The sequence below is a fragment of the Macaca fascicularis genome, chromosome 1 (assembly GCF_037993035.2).
Source record: "Macaca fascicularis isolate 582-1 chromosome 1, T2T-MFA8v1.1".
In the NCBI taxonomy this organism is placed as follows: domain Eukaryota; kingdom Metazoa; phylum Chordata; class Mammalia; order Primates; family Cercopithecidae; genus Macaca; species Macaca fascicularis.
The window spans coordinates 189,900,261-189,925,315 of NC_088375.1; the positions used below are offsets into that span (position 1 = coordinate 189,900,261).

The following is a 25,055-nucleotide window of genomic DNA, read 5'->3' on the forward strand; positions in this document are numbered from 1 at the left end:
TTTTCTCTTTCCCAAACTTTACATATTGGAATATTGATTTTACCCAACTCTGCCACTTGGGGTTTATCAGTCAGGAACCCAATAGAAACAGCACACTCAAATAGGATAGTTGAAAGTTTAATAGAGGGACTATTGCCTCTATTCTTCCCTGTTTCCAATCCTTTACACCCTGAATTCTGCAACTCTTAGTGACTCACTCAACAATTATTAAGCACCTATTTATTGTCTGGTGAAGAAGGCAGACTTTCAAGTACATAAGTTATTTTGTCATAAATGCAATTATACATATATAAATTGAGTTGTTATAGAGAGCACAAATAAGCAATTATCTGCCAGGAGAGAGACATGAATCAAGGAAGGTTTCAAAGAGGGTGTAGGCTGGGTACAGTGGCTCACGCCTATAATTCCAGCACTTTGGAAGGCCCAGGTGGGAAAATGACGTGAGCCCAGGAGTTCGAGACCAACCTGGGCAACATGGCGAAACCCTGTCTATACAAAATTATAAAAATTAGCCGGGTGTGGTGGTGCACACCTATAGTCCCAGCCGTTTGGGAGGCTGAGATGGGAGGATCCCTTGAGACTGGGAGCTCAAGGCTGCAGTGTGCTGTGAAGGCGCCACTGCACTCCTACCTGGGCAACAGAGGGAGATCCTGCCTCAGAAAAAAAAGGGGGGGGGAGGGGAGCAGTGATTCAAGTTCAGTTTTTTGAAGATTATCTGCCAAGACAAAAGGGCCAAAACATGTGCAAAGGTAGGAACGAGGGAACACTGATGTGAGGGAACTATGGGAGAGGAGGCTTTAGCTAGCTAGATCACACAGGGCCCTGTGCTCCAAGTGGGCCTTGTGCTTTGGAGCTATCAGATTTGCATGTTAGAGAAATGACTCTGGTCTCAGTGGAGAGAGTGGACTGAAGAGGGCAAGAATGGAGGCCAGGAAGAGTGAACAGAAATCTTGGGCTTTGATTGGGTCGGAAAGAAAGTGTGGCCCTACGCGCTTTGATGCCATCTCTAAGACCTACAGCTACCTCACCCCCGACCTCTGGAAGGAGACTGTATTCACCAAGACTCCCTATCACGATTCACTGACCACCTCGTCAAGACCCACACCAGAGTCTCCGTGCACAGGATCCAGGCTCCAGCTGTGGCTACAACACAGGGTTTTTATACAAGAAAAATAAAGTGAATTAAGCCTGAAGACAAAAGAAAGAAAAAGAAAGTGTGGTCCTAGGCCAGGCGCGGTGGCTCACGCTTGTCATCCCAGCACTTCGAGAGGCTGAGGTGGGCTGATAGTCTGAGCTCGGGAGTTTGAGACCAGCCTGGGCAACATGGCGGAAACCTGTTCTCCACCAAAAGTACAAAAAGCAGGGCGTGGTGGTGCATGCCTGTGGTCCCAGCTACTTGGGAGGCTGAGGTGGGAGGATGGCTTGAGCCTGGAAGGCGGAGGCTGCAAGCCGAGATGGAGCCACGGCACTCCAGCTTAGGTGACAGAGTGAGACCCCGTCTTAAAAAAAAAAAAAAAAAAAAAGTGTAGCCCTAACAGAGCCCGCAAACGCCCTTTCTTAGCGTCAGCCTCTGGACTTACACTTGGCAGCGCTGCGCCTCTCCGGGATCTCCCTCCCTCCTCCTCCCTGTGGCCCCGCGGGCGGGAGGGAGGCGCAGGGTGGCCCAGCCTGGGTGGTCTCCTGCCCCGCCCCCTGCGGCGCCGTTACCTAGCAGCGGGCCCGGCCGCACGGCTAGGGTAATTTGCGGGCCCCTCAGCCAATGGGAGGGCGTCGCCCCGGCCAGCTCCCTTTTCTGAAGCTCCAGCCGCCTCCCGGGCACTGCAGTCGCCACCTCGAACCCTGCTGTGCGTCTCGGGCCAGCAATTCCGTCTGCGCGCGGAACCCATTCCTCCTCCAGCCGCCGCGGCCCACGGCCCACAGAGCGGGTGAACCCCGGCGCCGCGCCCCGGGCCCGCAGCTCCCTGCACTCCTCCCTCGCAGCCGTCTTAACACCGGCACCCCACAGTCTCTCCCACGCCTGCGCCTTGGCGGCCCCACTGAATCCCCACGCGGGGCCCAGCGGTACTGGGAGACCGGGCTAGCCTATGGGAGCGCCCAGATAACGCGGGTTGGGGGCGCCCGCGCCCCCCATCCCCGCCAGCATGACTCGATCGCCGCCCCTCAGAGAGCTGCCCCCGAGTTACACACCCCCAGCTCGAACCGCAGCACCCCAGGTGAGTAGAGGGGGAGCTGGAAGAAGGAAAAGCGGGGCCAGGTCTGTCACTCGGGCCTCTGCAAGGTTTGTGATGTCTTCAAGTGCCGAGTGTCATTGGGTGTCTGACACTAGCGAGAGCTAGCACGGCAAGCAAGTTGTGCGTGTGTGTCGGTGTGTCTGTCCTTGTGTCTCCCCCTCGTCTGGCCAGTGAGAATGTCTGTGGGTTCACCTCTGTCCACCCGACGACAGGTGTGTGTACATATGTATCCTGCTCTCAGAAAATGGGCCTATGACGGCCGGGCGCAGTAGCTCACACCTGTAATCCCAACACTGGGAGGCTGAGGCGGGCAGATCACCTGAGGTCAGGAGTTCGAGACCAGCCAGGCCAACATGGTGAAACCCTGTCTCTACTAAAAATAAAAAATCAGCAGGGCGTGGTGGCGGGCGCCTGTAGTCCCATCTACTTGGGAGGCTGAGGCAGGAGAATCTCTTGAACCAGGGAGGCGGAGGTTGCAGTCAGCTGAGATCACACCACTGCACTCCAGCCAGGGCTACAGAGCGAGACTCCATCTCAAAAAAAAAAAAAAGAGAGAGAGAGAGAAAACGGAAAAAAAGAAAATAGGCCTATGCCTTCCTCAGGTGTGTGCTGGAGGTGGTGGGTGTTACATCTTCCAAGTATGGGCCTGTGTCTGTGTTGGTGCTCCCTGTCCCACATCCAGAAATCAAGAAGCTAGGGCTGGGCAGCAGATATATAGGGTGAGAAGGGAAGGATTTCATGCATTGTTGCAGTGATGCCTAGCTGACCCTTCTCTTTCCATCCCAGATCCTAGCTGGGAGCCTGAAGGCTCCACTCTGGCTTCGTGCTTACTTCCAGGGCCTGCTCTTTTCTCTGGGCTGCGGGATCCAGAGACACTGTGGCAAAGTGCTCTTTCTGGGACTGTTGGCCTTTGGGGCCCTGGCATTAGGTCTCCGCGTGGCCATTATTGAGACAAACTTGGAACAGCTCTGGGTAGAAGGTAAGTTGTGGCCACTGGCCATAGCTGCTCAGGTATGGTGAGCCCAAGACAAGAACGGGGTGAGGAGCTTGGCTACCTAGCTCTAGTAGGCCTGGCCCTGGGGCTGGAGGGGCTCTTGCTGGTCAGAGTCTGTACACCTGGGCATCTAGGAACACTGTTCCCTCCCACAACCATAAATGGACATCTGCAGATGGTAGACCCTGTGAATTGGCTGTATAGAATATTTGTCTGTGATTTTGTATGTGTTTATTTAGCATTTATTGTTAACTTTCTATGTGTGTTTTTGACAATGCATCAGGGTTTACAAAAGCAGCTAAAACAAGATTCATTTTTCAGTAGCAAGGAAAGTAAAATATGTGCTGGAATAACTAAAATACAATACAGAGCATCCTGTGATTATGTTGTATAAGAGAAAGCAGGGAGAAATCACTTATGACCAGGAGTATCAGAAAAGTTAGAACTAGAAGGCTGGGGAAACTGAGTAAATCATCTGGCCAAGCCTCCAGGGAGAGGGCTTAGGCACCCAGGCCCATTTAATGGAAAAGCAATACAGAATCCACACTTTGAGGCAATAGCCAGGGTCAGATGGGATCAAATCCTCACTTTCTTAAGGAAGCATAAAAGAATGATTCTCTTGGGATTTTTTTTTTTGCGGGGCGGGGGGCAGTTTTATTTTTTGTTTTGTTTTGTTTTGTTTTGAGATGGAGTCTCACTCTGTTGCTCAGGCTGGAGTGCAGTGGCACAATCCTAGATCACTACAACCTCCGCTTCCCCGATTCAAGTGATTTTCGTGCCTCAGCCTCCCGAGTAGCTGGGATTACAGGTGGGCGCCACCATGCTCTGCTAATTTTTGTATTATTAGTAGAGACCAGGTTTCACCATGTAGGCCAGACTGGTCTTAAACTCCTGGCCTCAAGTAATCTGCTCACCTCAGTCTCCCAAAGTGCTGGGATTACAGGTGTGAGCCACCGTGCCTGGCCAGAATGATTTCTTATTAATAATTTCAGCAGGCCAGGCGTGGTGGCTCCCGCCTGTAATCCCAGCACTTTGGGAGATCGAGGCGGGCAGATCACAAGGTCAGGAGTTCAAGACCACCCTGACCAACATAGTGAAACCTCATCTCTACTAAAAATACAAAAATTAGCCAGGTGTGGTGGCAAGCGCCTATAGTCCCAGCTACTTGGGAGGCTGAGGCAGGAGAATCGCTTGAACCTGGGAGGTGGAGGTTGCAGTGAGCCGAGATTGCGCCACTGCATTCCAGCCTGGGCGACAGAGGGACACTCTGTCCCAACAAAAGAATTTTTTTTTTAATTAAAAAAATTTTTTTTCAGCATGACTCTTCTTTACTGAGGGCTGGTTTCATATGGCAGCCCTTTGATAGGAGTCAAACTCCAGTCTGTTTTTCCCTGGGAAGTTTGCATTTTGTAGGCTCCCTCAGCCCTGGCCCATACCCAAAGGCAGAGCCCACGTTGGAGTCTCACACCCTTGAGTTATTTCAAATACTGGCAAGTCCTAGGATCCAGAGCAGATGTTTCTCAGAGCTTGCCTGCCTGTTGGGCTCCCACACGCCATCCCCACCCTATCTACCCACAGCCCTGCAGACTCTCACATCCATACACACTCTAGGCCAGCGCTGGGGTCCAGAGCAGATGTTTCGCTCTGCCTGCCTGCCCCCAGCCCCAGGACACAGATGTGCATACATGCACATACACGTACCCCCACCCACACCACTGCTGCCTGGGTGGTCCCAGATGACTCTTGGATTTCCTGCCACAACAGAGGCAGTCTCCCTTCCCTTCCTCCCTCTCCATTCCCCACATTTTCCCCATCTAAGCACTGTTTGAACCTCCATGTTTCCTCATCTCTCCTACACTCCAGCATAGGATAGGCTAGACCCCAGCAGTTTTTTGCTGTTGTTTGGGGGAAGGTTTTATAAGAGGATGGTAGCCAATTCCTAGGCTTTTTTCCTTTATTTCAGAATATCATTCTTGTCCTGTATTGGCTGGGGGTGAGGTAAAAGCAGTGATCATTTTTTTCTTTCTTTCTTTTTTTGTTTTTTTTGAGAACGAGTCTTGCTCTGTCGCCCAGGCTGTAGTGCAATGACGCGATCTTGGCTCACTGCAACTTCTGCCTCCCGGGTTCAAGCGATTCTCCTGCCTGAGCCTCCAGAGTAGCTGACACTATAGGCCTGCGCCACCATACCCCGCTAATTTTTTTGTATTTTTAGTAGAGACCGGGTGTCATCATGTTGGCCGTGCTGGTCTTGATCTCCTGACCTTGTGATCTGCCCGTCTCAGCCCGGGCTGAGGATTACGGGTCTGAGCCACCGCGCCTGGCCAGTCTTTTTTTTCATAGAGATGGAGTCTCACTATGAGACCCAGTCTCAAAGAAAGAGTAAGCAGACAGGGTGCAGTGGCTCACATCTGTAATTCCAGCACTTTAGGAGGCCGAAGTGGGTGGATCACCTGAGGTCAGGAGTTCAACACCAGCCTGGCTCACTTGGTAAAACTCCATCTCTACTAAAAATACAAAAATTATCCAAGTGCAGTGATTTGCGCCTGTAGTCCCAGCTACTCCGGAGGCCAAGGCAGGAGAATCGCTTGAACCCAGGAGGCGGAGGTTGCAGTGAGCCAAGATTGCGCCACTGCACTCCAGCCTGGCGACAGAGCGAGACTTTATCTCAAAAAAAAAAAAAAAAGAGAGAGAGAGAGAAAAGGAAAGGAGAAGGAGAAGGAGAAACAGAAACAGAAACAGAAACAGAAAGCAGAGGAAGAAAGCAAACATTGGCTCTCAGTGTTCCAGACCAGTGTTCCAGACCTCCTTAACTTTGCCATGGTGAGACTTGGAATGTGACTGGTTTGTCTTTCCTGGCCAACTGTAAAGTCAAGCGTTCAGAGGTAGATTGTTCTCTAAAATGAAAATTACAGGCCGGGCGTGGTGGCTCAAGCCTGTAATCCCAGCACTTTGGGAGGCCGAGACGGGCGGATCACGAGGTCAGGAGATCGAGACCATCCTGGCTAACACAATGAAACCCCGTCTCCACTAAAAATACAAAAAAATTAGCCGGGCGTGGTGGCGGCGCCTGTGGTCCCAGCTACTCGGGAGGCTGAGGCAGGAGAATGGCGGGAACCCGGGAGGCGGAGCTTGCAGTGAGCCGAGATCGTGCCACTGCACTCCAACCTGGGCGACAGAGCGAGACTCCGCCTCAAAAAAAAAAAAAAAAAAGAAAAAAAAAGAAAATTACAAAGGCCGGGCATGGAGGCTAACGCCTGTAATCCTACCACTTTGGGAGGTCGAAGTGGGTGGATCACCTGAGGTCAAGAGTTTGAGATAAGCCTGACCAACATGTTGAAACACTGCTTCTACTCCAAATACAAAATTAGCCAGGCGTAGTGGTGCATGCCTGTAATCCCAGCTACTCAGGACACTGAGGCAAGAGAATCAATTGAATCCGGGAGGCAGAAGTTGCAGTGAGCCGAGATCGCGCCATTGTACTCCAGCTTGCGCAACAAGAGCTGCCATTCTGTATAGAAGACAGAGGATGGCCTTATGTTGGTAGAATCACCACCCACTTAAATATCTAAAGCTAAAACCTTAGGAGTCATCCTCAGTTCTTGTTTACCCAATTGTTTTATTTATTTATTTTTGAGACGGCGTCTCGCTCTGTTGCCCAGGCTGGAGTGCAGTGGCACAATCTTGGCTCACTGCAAGCTCTGCCTCCTGTGTTCACGCCATTCTCCTGCCTCAGCCTCCTGAGTAGCTGGGACTACAGGCACCTGCCACCACGCCCGGCTAATTTTTTGTATCTTTAGTACGGACGAGGTTTCACCGTGTTAGCCAGGATGGTCTCAATCTCCTGACCTCGTGATCCGCCTGCCTGGGCCTCCCAAGTGCTGGGATTACAGGCGTGAGCCACCGCGCCTGGCCCGTTCACCCACTTGTTTAGTAAACTAGTAAATCCTTGCTTCTTAACCTCTCTCATAACAGACCCATCCTTTCTACCTTGTGGTTACTGCTCTAGTTGAGGTCTTGTTCCATCCCTGGCAATACACTCCTGATTGTATCATTTAGAATGCTTTTAGGCCAGGCGTGGTGGCTCATGCTTGTAATCCTAGCACTTTGGGAGGCCAAGGTGGGAAGCTTGACTGAGCCCAGGAATTCAAGACCAGCCTGGGCAACATGGCAAAACCCCATCTCTATTTCTAAAAAATTAAAAATTAAAAAATAAGGCTGGCGCAGTGGCTCACACCTGTAATCCCAGCATTTTGGGAGTCCAGGGTGGGGTGGATCACCTGAGGTCAGGAGTTTGAGACCAGCCTGGCCAATGTGGCAAAACCTTGTCTCTACTAAAAATACAAAATTTGGCCAGGCGTGATGGCATGTGCCTGTAATCCCAGCTACTCGGGAGGCTGAAGCAGGAGAATCACTTGAACCTGGGAGGTGGAGGTTGCAGTGAGCAGAGATCGCACCACTGCACTCCAGGCTGGGTAACAGCAAGACTCTGTCTCAAAAATATATATAAATAAATAAAATAAAATAATAGAATTGCTTTTAGCAACATGAAAGAGAAAAAAAAGGAAAGGAAGGAGGGAAGAAGGAAGAAAGAAGATTGATTTATTATTCTCTGTAACAGGAAGCCTGGTTGATTTTGTTAATTCAGCAGCCCAAGGACATTAGCAAGCACCCAGTTTCTTTCTTTCTCCTCTGCCATCTTCAACATGTTGGACTTTTGTCCTCAGGCTTATCTCAAAGTAGCTGCTGCAGTGTCAGGAAAAAGAAGTCATTCTTGTCTCGCACGTCTTTTTGTTTTTGTTTTGTTTTGTTTTATAGAGACAGGATCTCACTCTTTCACCCAGGCTGGAGTGCAGTGACACAATCACATCTCACTGCAGCCTCGAACTCCTAGGTTCACACAGTCCTCCTGCCTCTTTCTCCATAGTATCTGGGACTACAGGCACATGTCACCATGTGCAGCTAATTTTTTTGTTTGTTTGTTTTTTGTAGAGACGCAGTCCCACTATGTTGCCCAGACTGGTCTTTTTTTTCTTTCTTTTTTTTTTTCCATCCCCTGAGATGAAGTCTTGCTCTGTCACCCAGGCTGGAGTGCAGTGGATCAATCTCAGCTCACTATAACCTCTGCCTCCCAGGTTCAAGCGATTCTTCTGCCTCAGCCACCTCAGTAGCTGGGATTACAGGCGCGCACCATGCCTGACTAGTTTTTGTATTTTTAGTAAAGACAGGGTTTCACCATGTTGGCCAAGCTAGTCTCAACCTCCTGACCTCGTGATCCACCCACCTCGGCTTCCCAAAGTGCTGGGATTACAGGTATGAGCCATCGCACCCAGCCGGCCCTTAGGCTGGTCTTGAACTCCTGGTCTCAAGTGATCCTCCTGCCTTGGCCTCCTGAAGTGCTGGGATTACAGGCATGAGCCACCATGCCTGATCTTGCATCTATTTTTGAAAGTGAGGAAAAATTTATTAGTAGCCTCCCAGCCAACTTCTCATTTGTTCTCTTTAGCAAGAACTGTGTAGCATCCTATGCCGAAATCCTTCACATGGCAAAGGCAATGGAATTACTGAGTGGCTTTTTTTTTTTTTTTTTTTTTTTTTGAGACAGAGTCTCACTCTGTCACCCAGGCTGGAGTGCAGTGGCCGGATCTTAGCTCACTGCAAGCTCCGCCTCCCGGGTTTATGCCATTCTCCTGCCTCAGCCTCCCGAGTAGCTGGGACTACAGGCGCTGCCACCTCGCCCGGCTAGTTTTTTTTTGTACTTTTTAGTAGAGATGGGGTTTCACCGTGCTAGCCAGGATGGTCTCAATCTCCTGACCTTGTGATCCACCCGTCTTGGCCTCCCAAAGTGCTGGGATTACAGGCTTGAGCCACCGCGCCTGGTCCGGCTTCTTAAACTAATCAAGTTTCACCTTCTGATGCTGGGGAGGAGCCCAGCTGTCCTTAATCGCTAGGCCTTTCTGAGGATGGCCAGGGAAATCAGGGTCTGTTAGAAAGGAGGAAGGTGCTGACAGCCTCACCTTCAAATCTGCCTCCACAGCACCACCCTGTGGCCAATCTCCATCTGGCCAAGTCAGTCCCCTTCTTAGTGCCCTTCCACCGATTTCCACCAGATTCTGTAAAATCAAATATAAACTCCATAGCACACACTCTAGGCCCTCCATAATTGGACTTGATTGCTTCTCCAGCATTGCCGCTGGCTCCTCCCTGGCTCACTCTTAGCAGTACCGAAACATGGAGTCTTTGACAGTTCCCTGCACACACTTGGTCCAGGACACCTTTCCTGACTTCTTCTCGTGGGCACCTCTTACAACCGTGTATTCACAAAAATACATTGTTAAGTGATGAAAACGTCAGATCCTCTCTGCCCAAAATCTCCCATGACTCCCATTTCACCCAGAGAAAGCTTAAGTCCCTACCATGGTATATAGGCCCTTACACGTGAAACTTCTGGACCAAAGATTATGGAACCTACATATTGCAATGTTGCTTTTCCCCATAGAGTATGCCATGTTACACTCCCATAGTGGGTTAGAGTGTACTCCTGTAAACCAGCAATGAGTGCTATCAATTTTAAAATTTTTGCTAAATTGTTAGATAGTAACTTATTGATGTTTTTATTTGCATTTAGAGGATTACTTATAAGGTAGACTCTTTTTCCATATTGGTTAACCAGTTATATTTTCTCATTTGGAAAAGACATAAAAGTATGGCCGAGCACAGTGACTCACACCTGTAATCCCAGCCCTTTCAGAGGCTGAGGCGGGAGGATCACTTGAGCCCAGGAGTTCGAGAATAGCCTGGGCAACATAGGAAGACCCTGTCTCTACAAAAAATACAAACATTAGCTGGGCATGGTGGCACACACCTGTAGTTCCAGCGACCTGGGAGGATTGTTTGAGCCAGGAGGTCAAGGCTACAGTGAGCTGTGATCGCACCACTGCACTCCAGCCTGGGTGACAAAGCAAGACCCTGTCTCAAAAAAAAAAAGGGACGAGTTTTTTTTAATGTATCAATCTTTTATTTTTTATTTATTTATTTATTTATTTTTGAGACGAAGTCTCGCTCCATCGCCCAGGCTGGAGTGCAGTGGCGCAATCTCAGCTCACTGCAAGCTCCACCTCCTGGGTTCATGCCATTGTCCTGCCTCAGCCTCCCAAGTAGCTGAGACTACAGGCACCCGCCACCACGCCTGGCTAATTTTTTGTATTTTCTTTTAGTAGAGACAGGGTTTCACCATGTTTGCCAAGCTGGTCGTGAACTCCTGACCTCATGATCCACCCGCCTCAGGTTCCCAAAGTGCTAGGATTACAGGCGTGAAACACCGCGCCCGGCCTAACGTATCAATCTTGATATTCTCCCTCCTCTGTCCTATTTCCTCCCCTGTCACCTGCAGTCTTTCTTTCCTTCAGTTCCTTCTCATTTTTCTGTCACATCATTTCTCTACCAGCAACCATTGAAAAATAACTCCACATCTGTACCTACTGTGTGCCATGCAATTTCCTAAGTACTTTGCCTGCACTGATGCTAATTCTACCAAGGTAGTCACTGTTTCCATTTGACAGATGAGGAGCTGGAGACCCAGAGAGAATAAGTAATTAGCCCAAGGAACAGACTAAGCATTATCGTCTCTTCCTTCCTGCACCACAATGCATCCCAGTTCATCTGTCCATATCTATCTTTGTCAACTAAGGTTTATCTTTTTCTCTTCCCCATTTTCTCCCCTGAGGAGTCTTTATTGTCTTTGATGCTCCATTTTAAATTATCCATGTTTCTTTCTCTTGGTTTCTCGTCAGATCTCTCTGGGTTCCTTCCTCCTCCCATGCCTCCTTCCTCTTAGCAAACCCACTTACTATGGAAAGCTTATCTCTGTCCTCCTCTTCCCCTCCATGCGGCAGTCTTCGGCCTAATCCTGGTGAAATAAACACTGCAGTACAGGCCTGGCAAAGGAGTGGGGAGTAGGGAAGAGTCAGAGAAGGAGAGGCCAGGCATGGTGGCTCACACCTGTAATCTCAGCATTTTGTGAGGCCGAGGCTGGCGGATCACCTCAGGTCAGGAGTTCAAGATCAGCCTGGCCAACAGGGTGAAACCCCGTCTCTACTAATAATACAAAAATTAGCCGGGCGTAGTGGCAGGCACCTGTAATCCCAGCTACTCGGGAGGCTGAGGCAGAAGAATCACTTGAACCCGGGAGGCAGAGGTTGCAGTGAGCCAAGATTGCACTATTGCACTCCAGCCTGGGCAACAAGAGTGAAACTCTGTCTCAAAAAAAAAAGAGAAGGAACTGGCAGTGTGGGGAGCAGGACAGGAAGACTGTTTTCGTGAGGTGAAGGCCAGGAATGTGACTTTTGGGGCACGAGGGCACATGTGAGCATATGGGTAAGTATGTGTTGGGGGCTACCAAGGATTTGGGGCTTTTGTGAGTAAGAAGATTACATGGGTTTGAAAAAGAGATTGGAGGGCCAGGCGCAGTGACTCACGCCTGTAATCCTAGCACTTTAGGAGGCTGGGGTGGGAGGATCGCTTGAGCCCAGGAATTTAAGACCAGCTTGGGGCCGGGAGCGGTGGTGGCTCATGCCTGTAATCCCAGCACTTTGGGAGGCCGAGGAGGGCCTCCCAAAAGGGAGGTCAGGAGTTCGAGACCAGCCTGGCCAACATAGTGAAACCCCGTCTCTACTAAAAATGCAAAAAATTAGCTAGGCATAGTGATGGGCGCCTGTAATCCCAGCTACTTGGAAGGCTGAGGCAGAATGTTGCAGTGAGCCAAAAAAAAGACCAGCTTGGGCAACATAGTGATGAGACCTTCTCTCTACAAAAAATTTAAAAATTAGCCAGGCACGGTGGCGGGCGCCTGTGGTCCCAGCCACTCGGGAGGCTGAGGTGGGAAGATCACCTGAGCCCAGGAAGTCAAAGCTATAGTGAGCTGTGATCAGGCCACTGCACTCCAGCCTGGGCAACACAGCAAGACCCTGTCTAAAAAAAAGAAAGAAAGGAAAAAAGAGAAAAAGGAAGGCCGGGCGCGGTGGCTCAAGCCTGTAATCCCAGCACTTTGGGAGGCTGAGGCGGGCGGATCACAAGGTCAGGAGATCGAGACCACAGTGAAACCCCGTCTCTACTAAAAATACAAAAAATTAGCCAGGCGCGGTGGCGGGCGCCTGTAGTCCTAGCTACTCAGGAGGCTGAGGCAGGAGAATGGCGTGAACCCAGGAGGCGGAGCTTGCAGTGAGCCGAGATCGCGCCACTGCACTCCAGCCTGGGCAACAGCGTGAGACTCCGTCTCAAAAAAAAAAAAAGAAAGAAAAAGGAAAAGAGATTGGGAAACATGACGATCTCAGATGGGACTTGAGTCTCAGAGAAGCAGTATGTGTGGGTCCCAGCAGGCAGCAAAGACTAACAGGAGGAGACCCCCAGACAGATGGAAACAGCGCAGGGTCTGAGATCGGACCAAATCCACAAAGCCTCCAGAGGTAAATTTGGCCCCCATTCTCCCCCACATCATAGTTAAGTGATATCCCCTCACAATGTCCCCACCTCCCCCAGGTCCCAGTCACACAGCAGGAGCCTGTGGCCAGCATAACGCAGGACTGGAGGGGCGCTAAGATCCAGGACACTAAGGCAGGCCTGGCGCCGGGACTCCCTGTGGTCTGGACAGTGAGGGCGGTGAAAGGGATCTGGACACCTTCCTCCCCTGGGCTCACTTTGATTTCACCCCTGCCAGGGTTTGTGAGCTGGTTCCATGCACTTCCTGCCTGAGCAGGAGCAGCACACTGAATGACTGTCCCATCCCCCACCTTCCCCACACCGACACAGGCTCACTATTATCACCCATTATTATCAGACACTCCTATCCCTGCCCTCTCCCCAGCACACTTTGCAGAAAGGTGTGTGGATATAAATCACTGCCCAGAGCAACCTGAACTAAGAACCAGCCCCAGCCCTACACTTGTTCTTTCAGGAAACCCTCCCAGCAGCAGCCTCCCTATTGGCCCCATTGGCCCTCCTTGTCCTCCCTACCAGAGCACAGAGGGACTGAGGGTTCCTTACCAAGATGCCTCTACAACCCCCACAGCCCACGGCCCGCTCATGCTGATTGTCATTTTTAAGTTTATGCCCAAAACCCAGCCAACCTGGTTCATGCTTAAGCCCTAGACCACACAGGAAATCCACAGAGCCACACAACCGAGGCCTCTCCACTTCCCTGGCAGAGCTCCAGGACCCAGAAGCCTGGGGAGTCAGCCTGGGCCATGACCAGGCCCTCAGGGATAAGGCAGGGGCTCCTCTCTGCTCCACCTCTCCCACTTGTCTGGGGAGGCCTCAAAGTTAGAAGCCCCCTTCCCGAGTTCTGATGCACCTAGGCCCTTTCCCCCCAGCTTTCTCTCTTTGCTCCTGCAGTGGGCAGCCGGGTGAGCCAGGAGCTGCATTACACCAAGGAGAAGCTGGGGGAGGAGGCTGCATACACCTCTCAGATGCTGATACAGACCGCACGGCAGGAGGGAGAGAACATCCTCACGCCCGAAGCACTTGGCCTCCACCTCCAGGCAGCCCTCACTGCCAGTAAAGTCCAAGTATCACTCTATGGGAAGTGAGTCTGGCTGAGCCCCTGAGCAGCTGGGGTTGAGGCTTGCTGTGGGGGTTCTGGAGTGGGAATCCCCCTCTTCTGCTGATCTCCTATGCCCCTGGCTATTGCAGGTCCTGGGATTTGAACAAAATCTGCTACAAGTCAGGAGTTCCCCTTATTGAAAATGGAATGATTGAGCGGGTAAGTGTCCTGAGAGGGAATAGAGGCAGAACCTTTTCTGTGGCGTGGAAGGACTCAGAGAGACCGAGCAAGCTCCACAGCCTGCAATCCGCCCCCTTAAAACTAAGGAGGGGGATTGCAGAGGGCATCCTACAAAGGTTGTGGGGCAGGACTGATGTGGCCCGGGGTATCCCTGGCAGATGATTGAGAAGCTGTTTCCGTGCGTGATCCTCACTCCCCTCGACTGCTTCTGGGAGGGAGCCAAACTCCAAGGGGGCTCCGCCTACCTGCCGTGAGTGCCACTCCTGGGGCCCTGCTTCATCTCCCGCTGGGGACTCTCCCAGCAGAAAGGAGGGGTTGGGGGAATGAGGATGATCAAAACCTTACCAAGGTCCTAAGTGCTCCCAGGCCAGCAACAGAGAGCACGGGCTTCCCCAGGGCTCTCTCAACATCCCCCTTCTCCTTCCCTCTGAAGGAAGGAAGACCTGACTTATTTACACAAAACTAAACACAAAGATCTGTAAGATCTGAGCAAAGGAGAAAAAGATCCCCAGAAAGAGGCTTTGTTGGGGGGAATTACCTAGGTGTTTGCTAAGCTGTTGCCCAGGCCAGAAAGAAAACCTGCTACAGGCGTGTGCCTGCTGGTTATATATTAGAACCAAGCACACAGCTTGGTAAGGGACTCAGTGGGGCCTTTCTAGGCCCTTTCTGTGTATTAGGTAACCCTGCCCTGATATCCGTCTCAGCCCCTTGTACTCATCTACCGCTCACTGTGGCACCCTGGTGGGCCCATGCTGCCTGGCAGTTCTGAGAAGCTGAGGCTTGCACACCCTCCATATGGAGGGACAAATGGGCAGATAAGAGGAGGGTGGGGTACAGCATGGGGCCCCAGCAGCAGTTTGGAGCCTGGGTTTTCATCCCTGACCCTCACCAACTATGGGCTCTTCCCTCAGCGGCCGTCCGGATATCCAGTGGACCAACCTGGATCCAGAGCAGCTGCTGGAGGAGCTGGGTCCCTTTGCCTCCCTTGAGGGCTTCCGGGAGCTGCTAGACAAGGCACAGGTGGGCCAGGCCTACGTGGGGCGGCCCTGTCTACACCCTGATGACCTCCACTGCCCACCTAGTGCCCCCAACCATCACAGCAGGCAGGTGGGTTCCAACCAGGTCTGCCAGGGAAAGACTGTTTTCCTTCCCTCATACACTCCTATGTTCCGGGGAAGCTGACTGCTCTGTGCCCTGACCCTCACTTCCTGGCATTACCCTGCTCCCGCAGTGCCAGGCCCCCAGTGTTCCATTCCCATTCAGTTATCCTACGGAGCCCTCACGTGGTATATGAATCCCTTTTTCCTTTTCTGAGCCTAGATAAGGCTGGACTTTTTTAAATTTTATTTATTTATTTATTTTTTGAGTCTCACTCTGTCGTCCAGGCTGGAGTACAGTAGCTGGATCTTGGTTCAAGCAATTCTCCTGCCTCAGCCTCCTGAGTAGCTGGGATTACAGGTGCCCACCACCATGCCTGGCTAATTTTTGTTAGCCCGCCCCAAGGGCTGGGATTACAGGCGTGAGCCACTGCGCTGGCCAAGGCTGGACTTTTTGTCAAAATAGACTAATACAGGGAAACTAAGAACACAGTAGGTAAGCATGAATATCATACCTGGTCTCCCTGGTTTCTTTATGGCCCTGCCAATGTGGTACTTTTCCCAGAATCCGCCAGTTACACCAGCTTCTCCCAGAAGCCTACTTCCAGGCCTCTACTCCCCCTTCGGGCTTCCTGTCTTCGGGATACTAGCTGTTCACTTCTGCAGAGCAGTCAAGAGGCTCAGAATAGTTACCTACACTCCAGGCCCACGGAGCTCCATGGTGGCTTGGTTCCTGGAGGTGGAAGCCCAGGGACACTCAGTTATCCGCAGCCAGGGCCTTGAGCATTAACCCCTCCTTTTCCCCTCCAGGCTCCCAACGTGGCTCACGAGCTGAGCGGGGGCTGCCATGGCTTCTCCCACAAATTCATGCACTGGCAGGAGGAATTGCTGCTGGGAGGCATGGCCAGAGACCCCCAGGGACAGCTGCTGAGGTAGGGTCTCCTCTGGGAGGTGATGAGGGGACTCCGTGCATGAGAACCCATACTGTAATGCCAGGCAGCTCTGGCAAAAGGCCCTGCACATCCCTCACCAGGTGTTTGGGCCAGCTCTGACCCCTGGTTCTCCCGCACCCCCACCAGGGCAGAGGCCCTGCAAAGCACCTTCTTGCTGATGAGTCCCCGCCAACTATACGAGCATTTCCGGGGTGACTATCAGACGCATGACATTGGCTGGAGTGAGGAACAGGCTGGCACAGTGCTACAAGCCTGGCAGCGGCGCTTTGTGCAGGTCGGTATGGACAAGGACAAGGTGGGTGCCCTGAGGCCACTCCCTCCTCCTGCCCCCTCCAATCTACCCTGTTTCTCCAGCTGGCCCAGGAGGCCCTGCCTGAGAACGCTTCCCAGCAGATCCACGCCTTCTCCTCCACCACCCTGGACGACATCCTGCATGCGTTCTCTGAAGTCAGCGCTGCCCGTGTGGTGGGAGGCTATCTGCTCATGGTGGGTTTTGCACCTGGCACCTTGCCCCACTCCACCTCCAGCCAGTGCCCACCCTGGGAGCCCCTGTCTGAGACTGCCCTTTCTCCCCACAGCTGGCCTATGCCTGTGTGACAATGCTACGGTGGGACTGTGCCCAGTCCCAGGGTGCTGTGGGCCTTGCCGGGGTACTGCTGGTGGCCCTGGCGGTGGCCTCAGGCCTTGGGCTCTGTGCCCTGCTCGGCATCACCTTCAATGCTGCCACTACCCAGGTACGCCTGGACTGCAGGGCAGATTCAGTGCCAGTCACCAGGCTTCACGGGTCCTCAGCTGCCCGCTCCTCTGCCCCTCTAGGTGCTGCCCTTCTTGGCTCTGGGAATCGGCGTGGATGATGTATTCCTGCTGGCGCACGCCTTCACAGAGGCTCTGCCTGGCACCCCTCTCCAGGTGGGGCCTCGTCCCCCAGGGCTCATCTGAGGCAGCTCAGCTTACTGGTTAAGAGCCTCTTGGTTCAAGTGACCCTGGGCTGCTAATGAACCTCAGTGCCTCTTGTCCCCATCTGTAAACAGGGGAAATAATAGTACTGTGTCCTAAGTTGTGTTTGGATCAGTGAGGTAACTCAAGCTGAATGCTTAGAACACCCCATCACACGTACATGGTACCCAGTAAATGCTAGCTGCTATGTTATGACTGCCCCACCTCTGCACCCCAAGTTCCTGAGCCTCCCCTTCACTCCACCTTGACACAGCCCCTCCTTTGTGACCTGAGGGCAGGTCCCCACTCTGTCCTGGCAGGAGCGCATGGGCGAGTGTCTGCAGCGCACGGGCACCAGTGTTGTACTCACATCCATCAACAACATGGCCGCCTTCCTCATGGCTGCCCTCGTTCCCATCCCCGCGCTGCGAGCCTTCTCCCTACAGGTGAGGCTGCTTACACGGGCGGCTCAGGGTGGGTGTGGGGCTGAGGCCAAGCTTCATCCAGCCTTCATGCCCCTCCTGTCCGTCCCCCAGGCGGCCATAGTGGTTGGCTGCACCTTTGTAGCCGTGATGCTTGTCTTCCCAGCCATCCTCAGCCTGGACCTACGGCGGCGCCACTGCCAGCGCCTCGATGTGCTCTGCTGCTTCTCCAGGTACTGCCTGCACCCCAGCCCCTTCCTCCCGTGACCCACGCCAGCCTGTCCCCTCACCAGCATTTCAAGGCACAGACCTGTCATCCACTCTCTACTTCTTCCAGTCCCTGCTCTGCTCGGGTGATTCAGATCCTGCCCCAGGAGCTAGAGGACGAGACGGTTCCAGTGGGCATTGCCCACCTCACTGCCACAGTTCAAGCCTTTACACACTGTGAAGCCAGCAGCCAGCATGTGGTCACCATCCTGCCTCCCCAAGCCCACCTGGTGCCCCCACCTTCCGACCCACTGGGCTCTGAGGTCTTCAGCCCTGGAGGGTCCACACGGGACCTTCTAGGCCAGGAGGAGGAGACAAGGCAGAAGGCAGCCTGCAAGTCCCTGCCCTGTGCCCGCTGGAATCTTGCCCATTTTGCCCGCTACCAGTTTGCCCCCTTGCTGCTGCAGTCACATGCCAAGGTAAGACTGGGCCGAGCAGGGCAGAGACTTAGCATCTGTGGGTCCAGAAGGGCAGAGGGCTCAGTCCACCCCTGAGGGGCTGGGGGCAGCCCTGGGGCCTCCAGCTTAGTTGCCACTTCCCACAGGCCATTGTGCTGGTGCTCTTTGGCGCTCTTCTGGGCCTGAGCCTCTACGGAGCCACCTTGGTGCAAGACGGCCTGGCCCTGACGGATGTGGTGCCCCGGGGCACCAAGGAGCATGCCTTCCTGAGCGCCCAGCTCAGGTACTTCTCCCTGTACGAGGTGGCCCTGGTGACCCAGGGTGGCTTTGACTACGCCCACTCCCAACGCGCCCTCTTTGATCTGCACCAGCGCTTCAGTTCCCTCAAGGCAGTGCTGCCCCCACCGGCCACCCAGGCACCCCGCACCTGGCTGCACTATTACCGCAGCTGGCTACAGGGTGAGAGGCGAGGAGACTGGCAGGGAGGGGTGCTGCAGGGAGAAACGCCCTGGGGCCACCAGCCAAGAGAACTCTATCCTGGTCTCCCCTAGGAATCCAGGCTGCCTTTGACCAGGACTGGGCTTCTGGGCGCATCACCCGCCACTCGTACCGCAATGGCTCTGAGGATGGGGCCCTGGCCTACAAGCTGCTCATCCAGACCGGAGACGCCCAGGAGCCTCTGGATTTCAGCCAGGTTGGGAGAGGGCTGGAGGGGTGGAGTAGCACAGGGGCTGCAGGCCTCCTGGGCCCAGGCCTTCAGCCCTCTCTGCCTCTGCAGCTGACCACAAGGAAGCTGGTAGACAGGGAGGGACTGATTCCACCCGAGCTCTTCTACATGGGGCTGACCGTGTGGGTGAGCAGTGACCCCCTGGGTCTGGCAGCCTCACAGGCCAACTTCTACCCCCCACCTCCTGAATGGCTGCACGACAAATACGACACCACGGGGGAGAACCTTCGCAGTGAGTCCTGGGGGGAGCTCAGCAAGAGCCTCAGCCTCACCCACACAAACCCTGAGCCTGAGGCCCTGCCCGCTCTGCCCCGTGCTCACTGCCCCGTCCCTCTCCCTCTTCTCCCTTTCCCTCCCCTCCGCAGTCCCGCCGGCTCAGCCCTTGGAGTTTGCCCAGTTCCCCTTCCTGCTGCGTGGCCTCCAGAAGACTGCAGACTTTGTGGAGGCCATCGAGGGGGCCCGGGCAGCATGTGCAGAGGCCGGCCAGGCTGGGGTGCACGCCTACCCCAGCGGCTCCCCCTTCCTCTTCTGGGAGCAGTATCTGGGCCTGCGACGCTGCTTCCTTCTGGCAGTCTGCATCCTGCTGGTGTGCACATTCCTCGTCTGTGCCCTGCTGCTCCTCAACCCCTGGACGGCTGGCCTCATAGTGAGTGCTTGCAGGAGTGGAGACAGAGAGACCCAGAGGCACCTGCACCCTTCCCTGCCCAGCCTGTCTTCCCTCCTGCCAGGAGCCCTCCGTGAGCCTTGTCTCCCCCAGGTGCTGGTCCTGGCGATGATGACGGTGGAGCTCTTTGGTATCATGGGTTTCCTGGGCATCAAGCTGAGCGCCATCCCCGTGGTGATCCTCGTGGCCTCTGTAGGCATCGGTGTTGAGTTCACAGTCCACATGGCTCTGGTGAGCACAGGCACCCCGGGGAGGGACCAGTCAGCTGATTCAGTATTCAACGCATATTGTTCAAGCCCCTACGATGTGCTAGGTACTGTTTAAGGATTTGGGGCCAGGCGCGGTGGCTCACGCCTGTAATCCCAGCACTTTGGGAGGCCAAGGCAGGCAGATCACGAGGTCAGGAGATCAAGACCATCCTGGCTAACACGGTGAAACCCTGTCTCTACTAAAAATACAAAAAATTAGCCGAGCATGGTGTTGGGCACCTGTAGTCCCAGCTACTTGGGAGGCTGAGGCAGGAGAATGGTGTGAACCCAGGAGGCGGAGCTTGCAGTGAGTCAAGATCGCGCCACTACACTCCAGCCTGGGCGACAGAGCGAGACTCCATCTAAAAAAAAAAAAAAAAAAAAAAAAAAAAAAAAAAATTTGGGCTGGCTGGACATGGTGGCTCACGCCTGTAATCCCAGCACTTTGGGAGGCCAAGGCAGGTGGATCACCTGAGGTCAGAAGTTTGAAACCAGTCCGGCCAACATGGTAAAACCCCATCTCTACTAAAAATACAAAAAATTAGCCAGGCGTGGTGGCACATGCCAGTAATCCCAGCTACTTTGGAGACTGAGGCAGGAGACTTGCTTGAACCTGGGAGGCAGAGGTTGCGGTGAGCTGAGATCGAGCCATTGCACTCCAGCCTGGGCAACAAGAGTGAAACTCTCCGTCTCAAAAAAAGAAGAAGAAGAAGAAGAAGAATTTGGGCTGGGCACAGTGGCTCATGCCTGTAATTGGGATGATGCTGGGGCATTTTGGGAGGCCAAGGCAGGAGGATCCCCTGAAGTCAGGAGTTCAAGACTAGCTGGCCAACATGGCAAAATCCCGTCTCTACTGAAAATACAAAATTTAGCCGGGCGTGGTGGTACATGCCTGTAATCCTAGCTACTCAGGAGGCTGAGGCAGGAAAGTCGCTTGAACCCAGGAGGCAGAGGTTACAGTGAGCCAAATCGTATCACTGCACTCCAGCCTGGGCAAAAGAGCAAGATTCAATCTCAAAAAGGAAAAGAATTTGGAAAATAAAAATAAAAAAGAATAAGGGATATAATAGCAATACAGTTTTTTACCTCCAAGGAACTTATATTCTAGGGATATAGACAATAAGGGCTGGGTGTGGTGGCTCATGCCTGTAATCCTAGCACTTTGGGATGCCGAGGTGGGCACATCACTTGAAGTCAGGGGTTCCAGACCAGCCTGGCCGACATGGTGAAACCCCGTCTCTACTAAAAATACGAAAATTAGCTGGGTGTGGGGGTGAGCGCCTGTAATCCCAGCTACTTGGGGAGGCTGAGGCAGGAGAATCACTTGAACCCGGGAGGGCGGAGGTTGCCATGAGCCAAGACCACGCCACTGCACTCCAACCTGGGCAACAGAGCAGGACTCTGTCTCAAAAAAAAAAAAAAAAAAGTAAATAATTAGCTGGGCATGGTGGCACGTGCCTGTAGTCCCAGCCACTTGGGAGGTTGAGGCGGGAGGATCACTTGAACCTCAGAGTTTGAGGTTGCAGTGAGCCATGATTATACCACTGCACTCCAGCCTGAGCAACACAGTAAGATCCTGTCTCAAAAAAAAAAAAAAAAAAAAAAGGGATGGTAGCGGATGGCAATGTGGGCTTAATGGAGGGGTTCTACAGAGATATCAGAGATACACAGATGCCAGAACCAAGGAGGGCCTTACCCAGGGCTGCATATTCTCTGACAGAGGAAAGGGGGGACCCACAGACCAGCCAGACTCCACAAACAGCTCCCTTCCCTTCCCCCACCAAATATCTCTATTATTATTCTGATTGTAAGAACAATATATGGTCCTTGAAAACAAAGTCAGTATGCAGAAAGGTACAAAAGAAGAATTAGAAATCCTCTGAAACACTACTCTGAGAAATAACTGTTATCACTTTGGCATCCCTCTTCTTGAAGGACTAGTGGTTGGCAAACTTCTTCTATTTATAGGACCAAATAGTAACCATTTGTGGCTTGGTAGGCCATAGAGTCTCTGCTGCAACTCTGCCATAGAAACACAAAATTGTCTAGACAATACATTAACCAATGGGTATGGCTGTTTCAACAAAATTTCATTTACAAAACAAGTAACAGGCTGTAGTCTGCCCAACCTATTTTTGTTGTTTGTTTGTTTGTTTGAAACAGTTTCACTCTGTTGTGCAGGCTGGAGTGTAGCAGTGCAATCTCGGTTCACTGTGACCTCCACCTCCCTAGCCAAGCGATCCTCCCACCTCAGCCTCCTGAGTAGCTGAGACTACAGGCGCAAACAACCACACCCAGATAATTTTTGTATTTGTTATAGAGACACGGTTTCACCATGTTTCCCAGGCTGGTCTCGAACTCCCAACCTCAGGTGATCCACCCACCTCGGCCTGAGATAACAGGCATGAGCCACCGCGCCCAGCCTTGTTTGTTTTTAGAGACAGAGTCTCACTCTGTTACCCAGGCTGTACCCTATTTTCTACACGTCTCTGTGTCTAAGCTCACCAAACCCATCCATACAGTGTTACCTAAAAGGACTCACGCACGCTCCCTGTACAGTTCCCATGAACTTAGTTCACCTGGCCTTCGGTGGGCCAAGGTATTGTTGAGCTCTGAAGACAGTTACAGCTGGGGACATGGCTGAGCTGGCCATGACTGGCAGAGGAGCAGCTCCAGGACCACTCTATTTTCCCAGGGCTTTCTGACCACCCAGGGCAGCCGGAACCTGCGGGCCGCCCGTGCCCTTGAGCACACATTTGCCCCTGTGACTGACGGGGCCATCTCCACATTGCTGGGTCTGCTCATGCTTGCTGGTTCCCACTTTGACTTCATTGTAAGGTAGGGAGGGCTCGGGGGCGGGGAGGCAGGGCTCAGGGCAGGCCTGGGCTGACTCCCCCCGCCCCCAGGTACTTCTTTGCGGCGCTGACGGTGCTCACGCTCCTGGGCCTCCTCCATGGACTTGTGCTGCTGCCTGTGCTGCTGTCCATCCTGGGCCCACCGCCAGAGGTGACCACACCCTCGGCTCCATCCCTCTGCTCCCAGCCCAGGGGATGGGGTAGGGATAGGCAAGGGAAGGGACAGAGCCCTGTGGTCCACAGACAGGTACCTCCCCAACAGGTGCCATGAGCTGAAGGTGGCAGCCTCCTTCTTTCCCCAGACACCATATTCCTGCCCCTCAGCCCCCCTGGTTTCTTCATGGGACCCACCTTAGCCTTTTAGGATCCAGAGCAAGGTGCAGAGTTTGCCCCAGGCCTCAACATCCTGTTACCTGCCAGCTCTCATATCCTGCTGGAGACCAACAAGGACCCCAGCTTCCCAACAGTCATGGTGATCCCCAGGGAGATGCTGAAGGGGACGGGAGCCCCATGGGCCCGTGGGCTTACTGTGGCTGGTGTCTCCCCACAGGTGATACAGATGTACAAGGAAAGCCCAGAGGTCCTGAGTCCACCAGCTCCACAGGGAGGCGGGCTTAGGTGGGGGGCATCCCCCTCCCTGTCCCAGAGCTTTGCCAGAGTGACTACCTCCATGACCGTGGCCATCCACCCACCCCCCCTACCTGGTGCCTATGTCCATCCAGCCTCTGATGAGCATCCTTGGTCCCCTGCTACCACCTCAGTTCCAGGGGACCAGGTCCAGCCACTGGGTGAAAAGAGCAGCTGAAGCACAGAGACCGTGTGTGGGCCATGTGGGCTCACTGGGAAGCACTGGGTCAGGTGTTAGACGCAGGATGGACCCCTGGAGGGCCCTGCTGCTGCTGCACCCCCTCTCCCGACCCAGCCATCATGGGCCTCCCTGATATCCATACAGAACAGCCAGCACCTTGCACACCCAGGCCTGTGTGAACCTATGTCTGTGTCACTTGAGAGTGAAAGCCAGCACTTCAGGCTGCAGTGCAGCCCTGTCCCCCTTCCCACCCCACACCGCTGCCCACTCAGCTGACCAAGCCTGAGAGACCCTCCAGCACCCTTCCTCAGTCCTGGCCCCACCGCCTGGTGACTCCTGGGCAGGCTCTTCATATCCCTGCCCACCTCCTACCATGTCCATTATTTATATGAAAATGTCTATTTTTGTAGTGTACATAGATGTTAGCTATGTTGAAAGTTTTATTTTTTAAAGAATTAAATATATTCTATGTGAACTCATCTCAAATGACTTCAGTGCCTTTTTTTTTTTTTGGACAGAGTGGGGAGTTTGCAAGTGAACATTCGCTATTGGAAGGGGCTTTGGTGCCAGGACCTGAGGTATTAGCTTCTCTAGTTCTGGGTGGAAAAGACCCCAGATTCTGGATTTTTGTCATATACTTGGTAACATCATCTGGATTAAGTGCTTAGTATACAAAACAATAACAAATTTTGTTGGTGTGAAATCCTACTGGGTTCAATCTGGAGATCGGGAGCAGAAAAAAAAAAAAGCCACACTGTGTGGCTTTCCAAGCCACCATATTCCAGCCCGCCCACCTCTCCAGACTCACCTCCACCTACCTGCTTCACCCGCACGGGAAATGGCAAGGCGGAGGGGCAAGGCCATGCAGCAGCTGGAAGGTGAGGTGGAGGCAGATCAGGAAAGCGGTCAGTTGAAGCAGAGAGAGGGCAACAGGGTCTGGGGAGCTTCTCAGGAGGTTTGTGGACCGAGGGAAAGGAGCCAGTTCCCAGAGCAACCTCCAAGGCAAAGGCTTCTGCAAGTTGGTGGTTGGCCTGACACTCGAGAGGCATCTTTGGCCAGTCAGCCAGTGGGTCAGTTGCAGGAACTGCCCAGAAACGAAAGTGCTAGCAGCTAGTGAGGACACAATTTAAGCTGTTTGTTCTGTGAAGGTTGAACAGCCCCACTGAGCACAGGCCTTGAAGAGTGGCCACAGCCCTGGAATAGAGCACAGAGCCTCACCCAGAGGTGTGGGGAGGTTTGCAACTGCCCTTTCCCAGCCATAGCTTAGGACCCATGGTCTAGTTCGCACAGACCCTGGGCTCCAATCACCCACTCACCAGGAATGATCCCACCCCACCAACAATGCCTTCTCACATCCCACCCCACCTGGACAAAGGCCAGGAAATCATGTTCTGACCAAAAGATACAAAAAAAGAAACAAAAAAAAGGAAACGCCTATTGCAATTGAATTCACACCAACATGCCTAAAAAGCTCAAGAGAAGTGGGTAGTTGGCAGAGAACCTAGAGTAGGGGGTGCAACCAGCAGGCCCAAGGGAGGGAGGCTGGATTTGGGTCCAGCAGTGTTTGGGTCACCAAGGAGGGCCTTCTAGGTGGAGCAGAGAGAGCTCACCAGGTTAGAATAGTGCAAAGGGGGTCAGCCCTCTGTGCCACTTTCCAGCGGAGTAACCCTGGGCAAGTTAG

The 25,055-nt window shown here is 53.1% G+C and overlaps 1 protein-coding gene across 35 annotated transcripts; it reads left to right on the forward strand.

Moving 5' to 3' along the window:
- Positions 1 to 1,734: 1,734 nt before the first annotated feature.
- PTCH2 (patched 2) lies at positions 1,735 to 23,853 on the forward strand. 35 transcript variants are annotated; one of them, XR_012420966.1, is made up of 23 exons: positions 1,821 to 2,213; positions 3,018 to 3,210; positions 13,612 to 13,801; positions 13,909 to 13,978; positions 14,158 to 14,249; positions 14,911 to 15,106; positions 15,907 to 16,028; positions 16,176 to 16,323; positions 16,404 to 16,535; positions 16,628 to 16,783; positions 16,866 to 16,958; positions 17,306 to 17,431; positions 17,522 to 17,640; positions 17,745 to 18,093; positions 18,219 to 18,355; positions 18,444 to 18,531; positions 18,624 to 18,766; positions 18,851 to 19,031; positions 19,165 to 19,445; positions 19,557 to 19,694; positions 22,407 to 22,549; positions 22,618 to 22,717; positions 23,117 to 23,853. XR_012420966.1 is itself a non-coding variant. In XM_005543560.4 (22 exons), the coding sequence occupies exons 1-22, from the start codon at positions 2,142 to 2,144 to the stop codon at positions 23,369 to 23,371; spliced, it is 3,612 nt and encodes a 1,203-aa protein (XP_005543617.3). In that variant the 5' UTR covers positions 1,821 to 2,141; the 3' UTR covers positions 23,372 to 23,853. The 35 variants fall into 35 exon arrangements, 24 of the variants coding, with proteins under 24 accessions (XP_045228162.2, XP_073864692.1, XP_073864671.1 ...); XR_012420969.1 differs by having other exon boundaries at positions 3,069 to 3,210; XR_012420953.1 differs by lacking the exon at positions 3,018 to 3,210 and having other exon boundaries at positions 1,735 to 2,213.
- Positions 23,854 to 25,055: the final 1,202 nt, after the last annotated feature.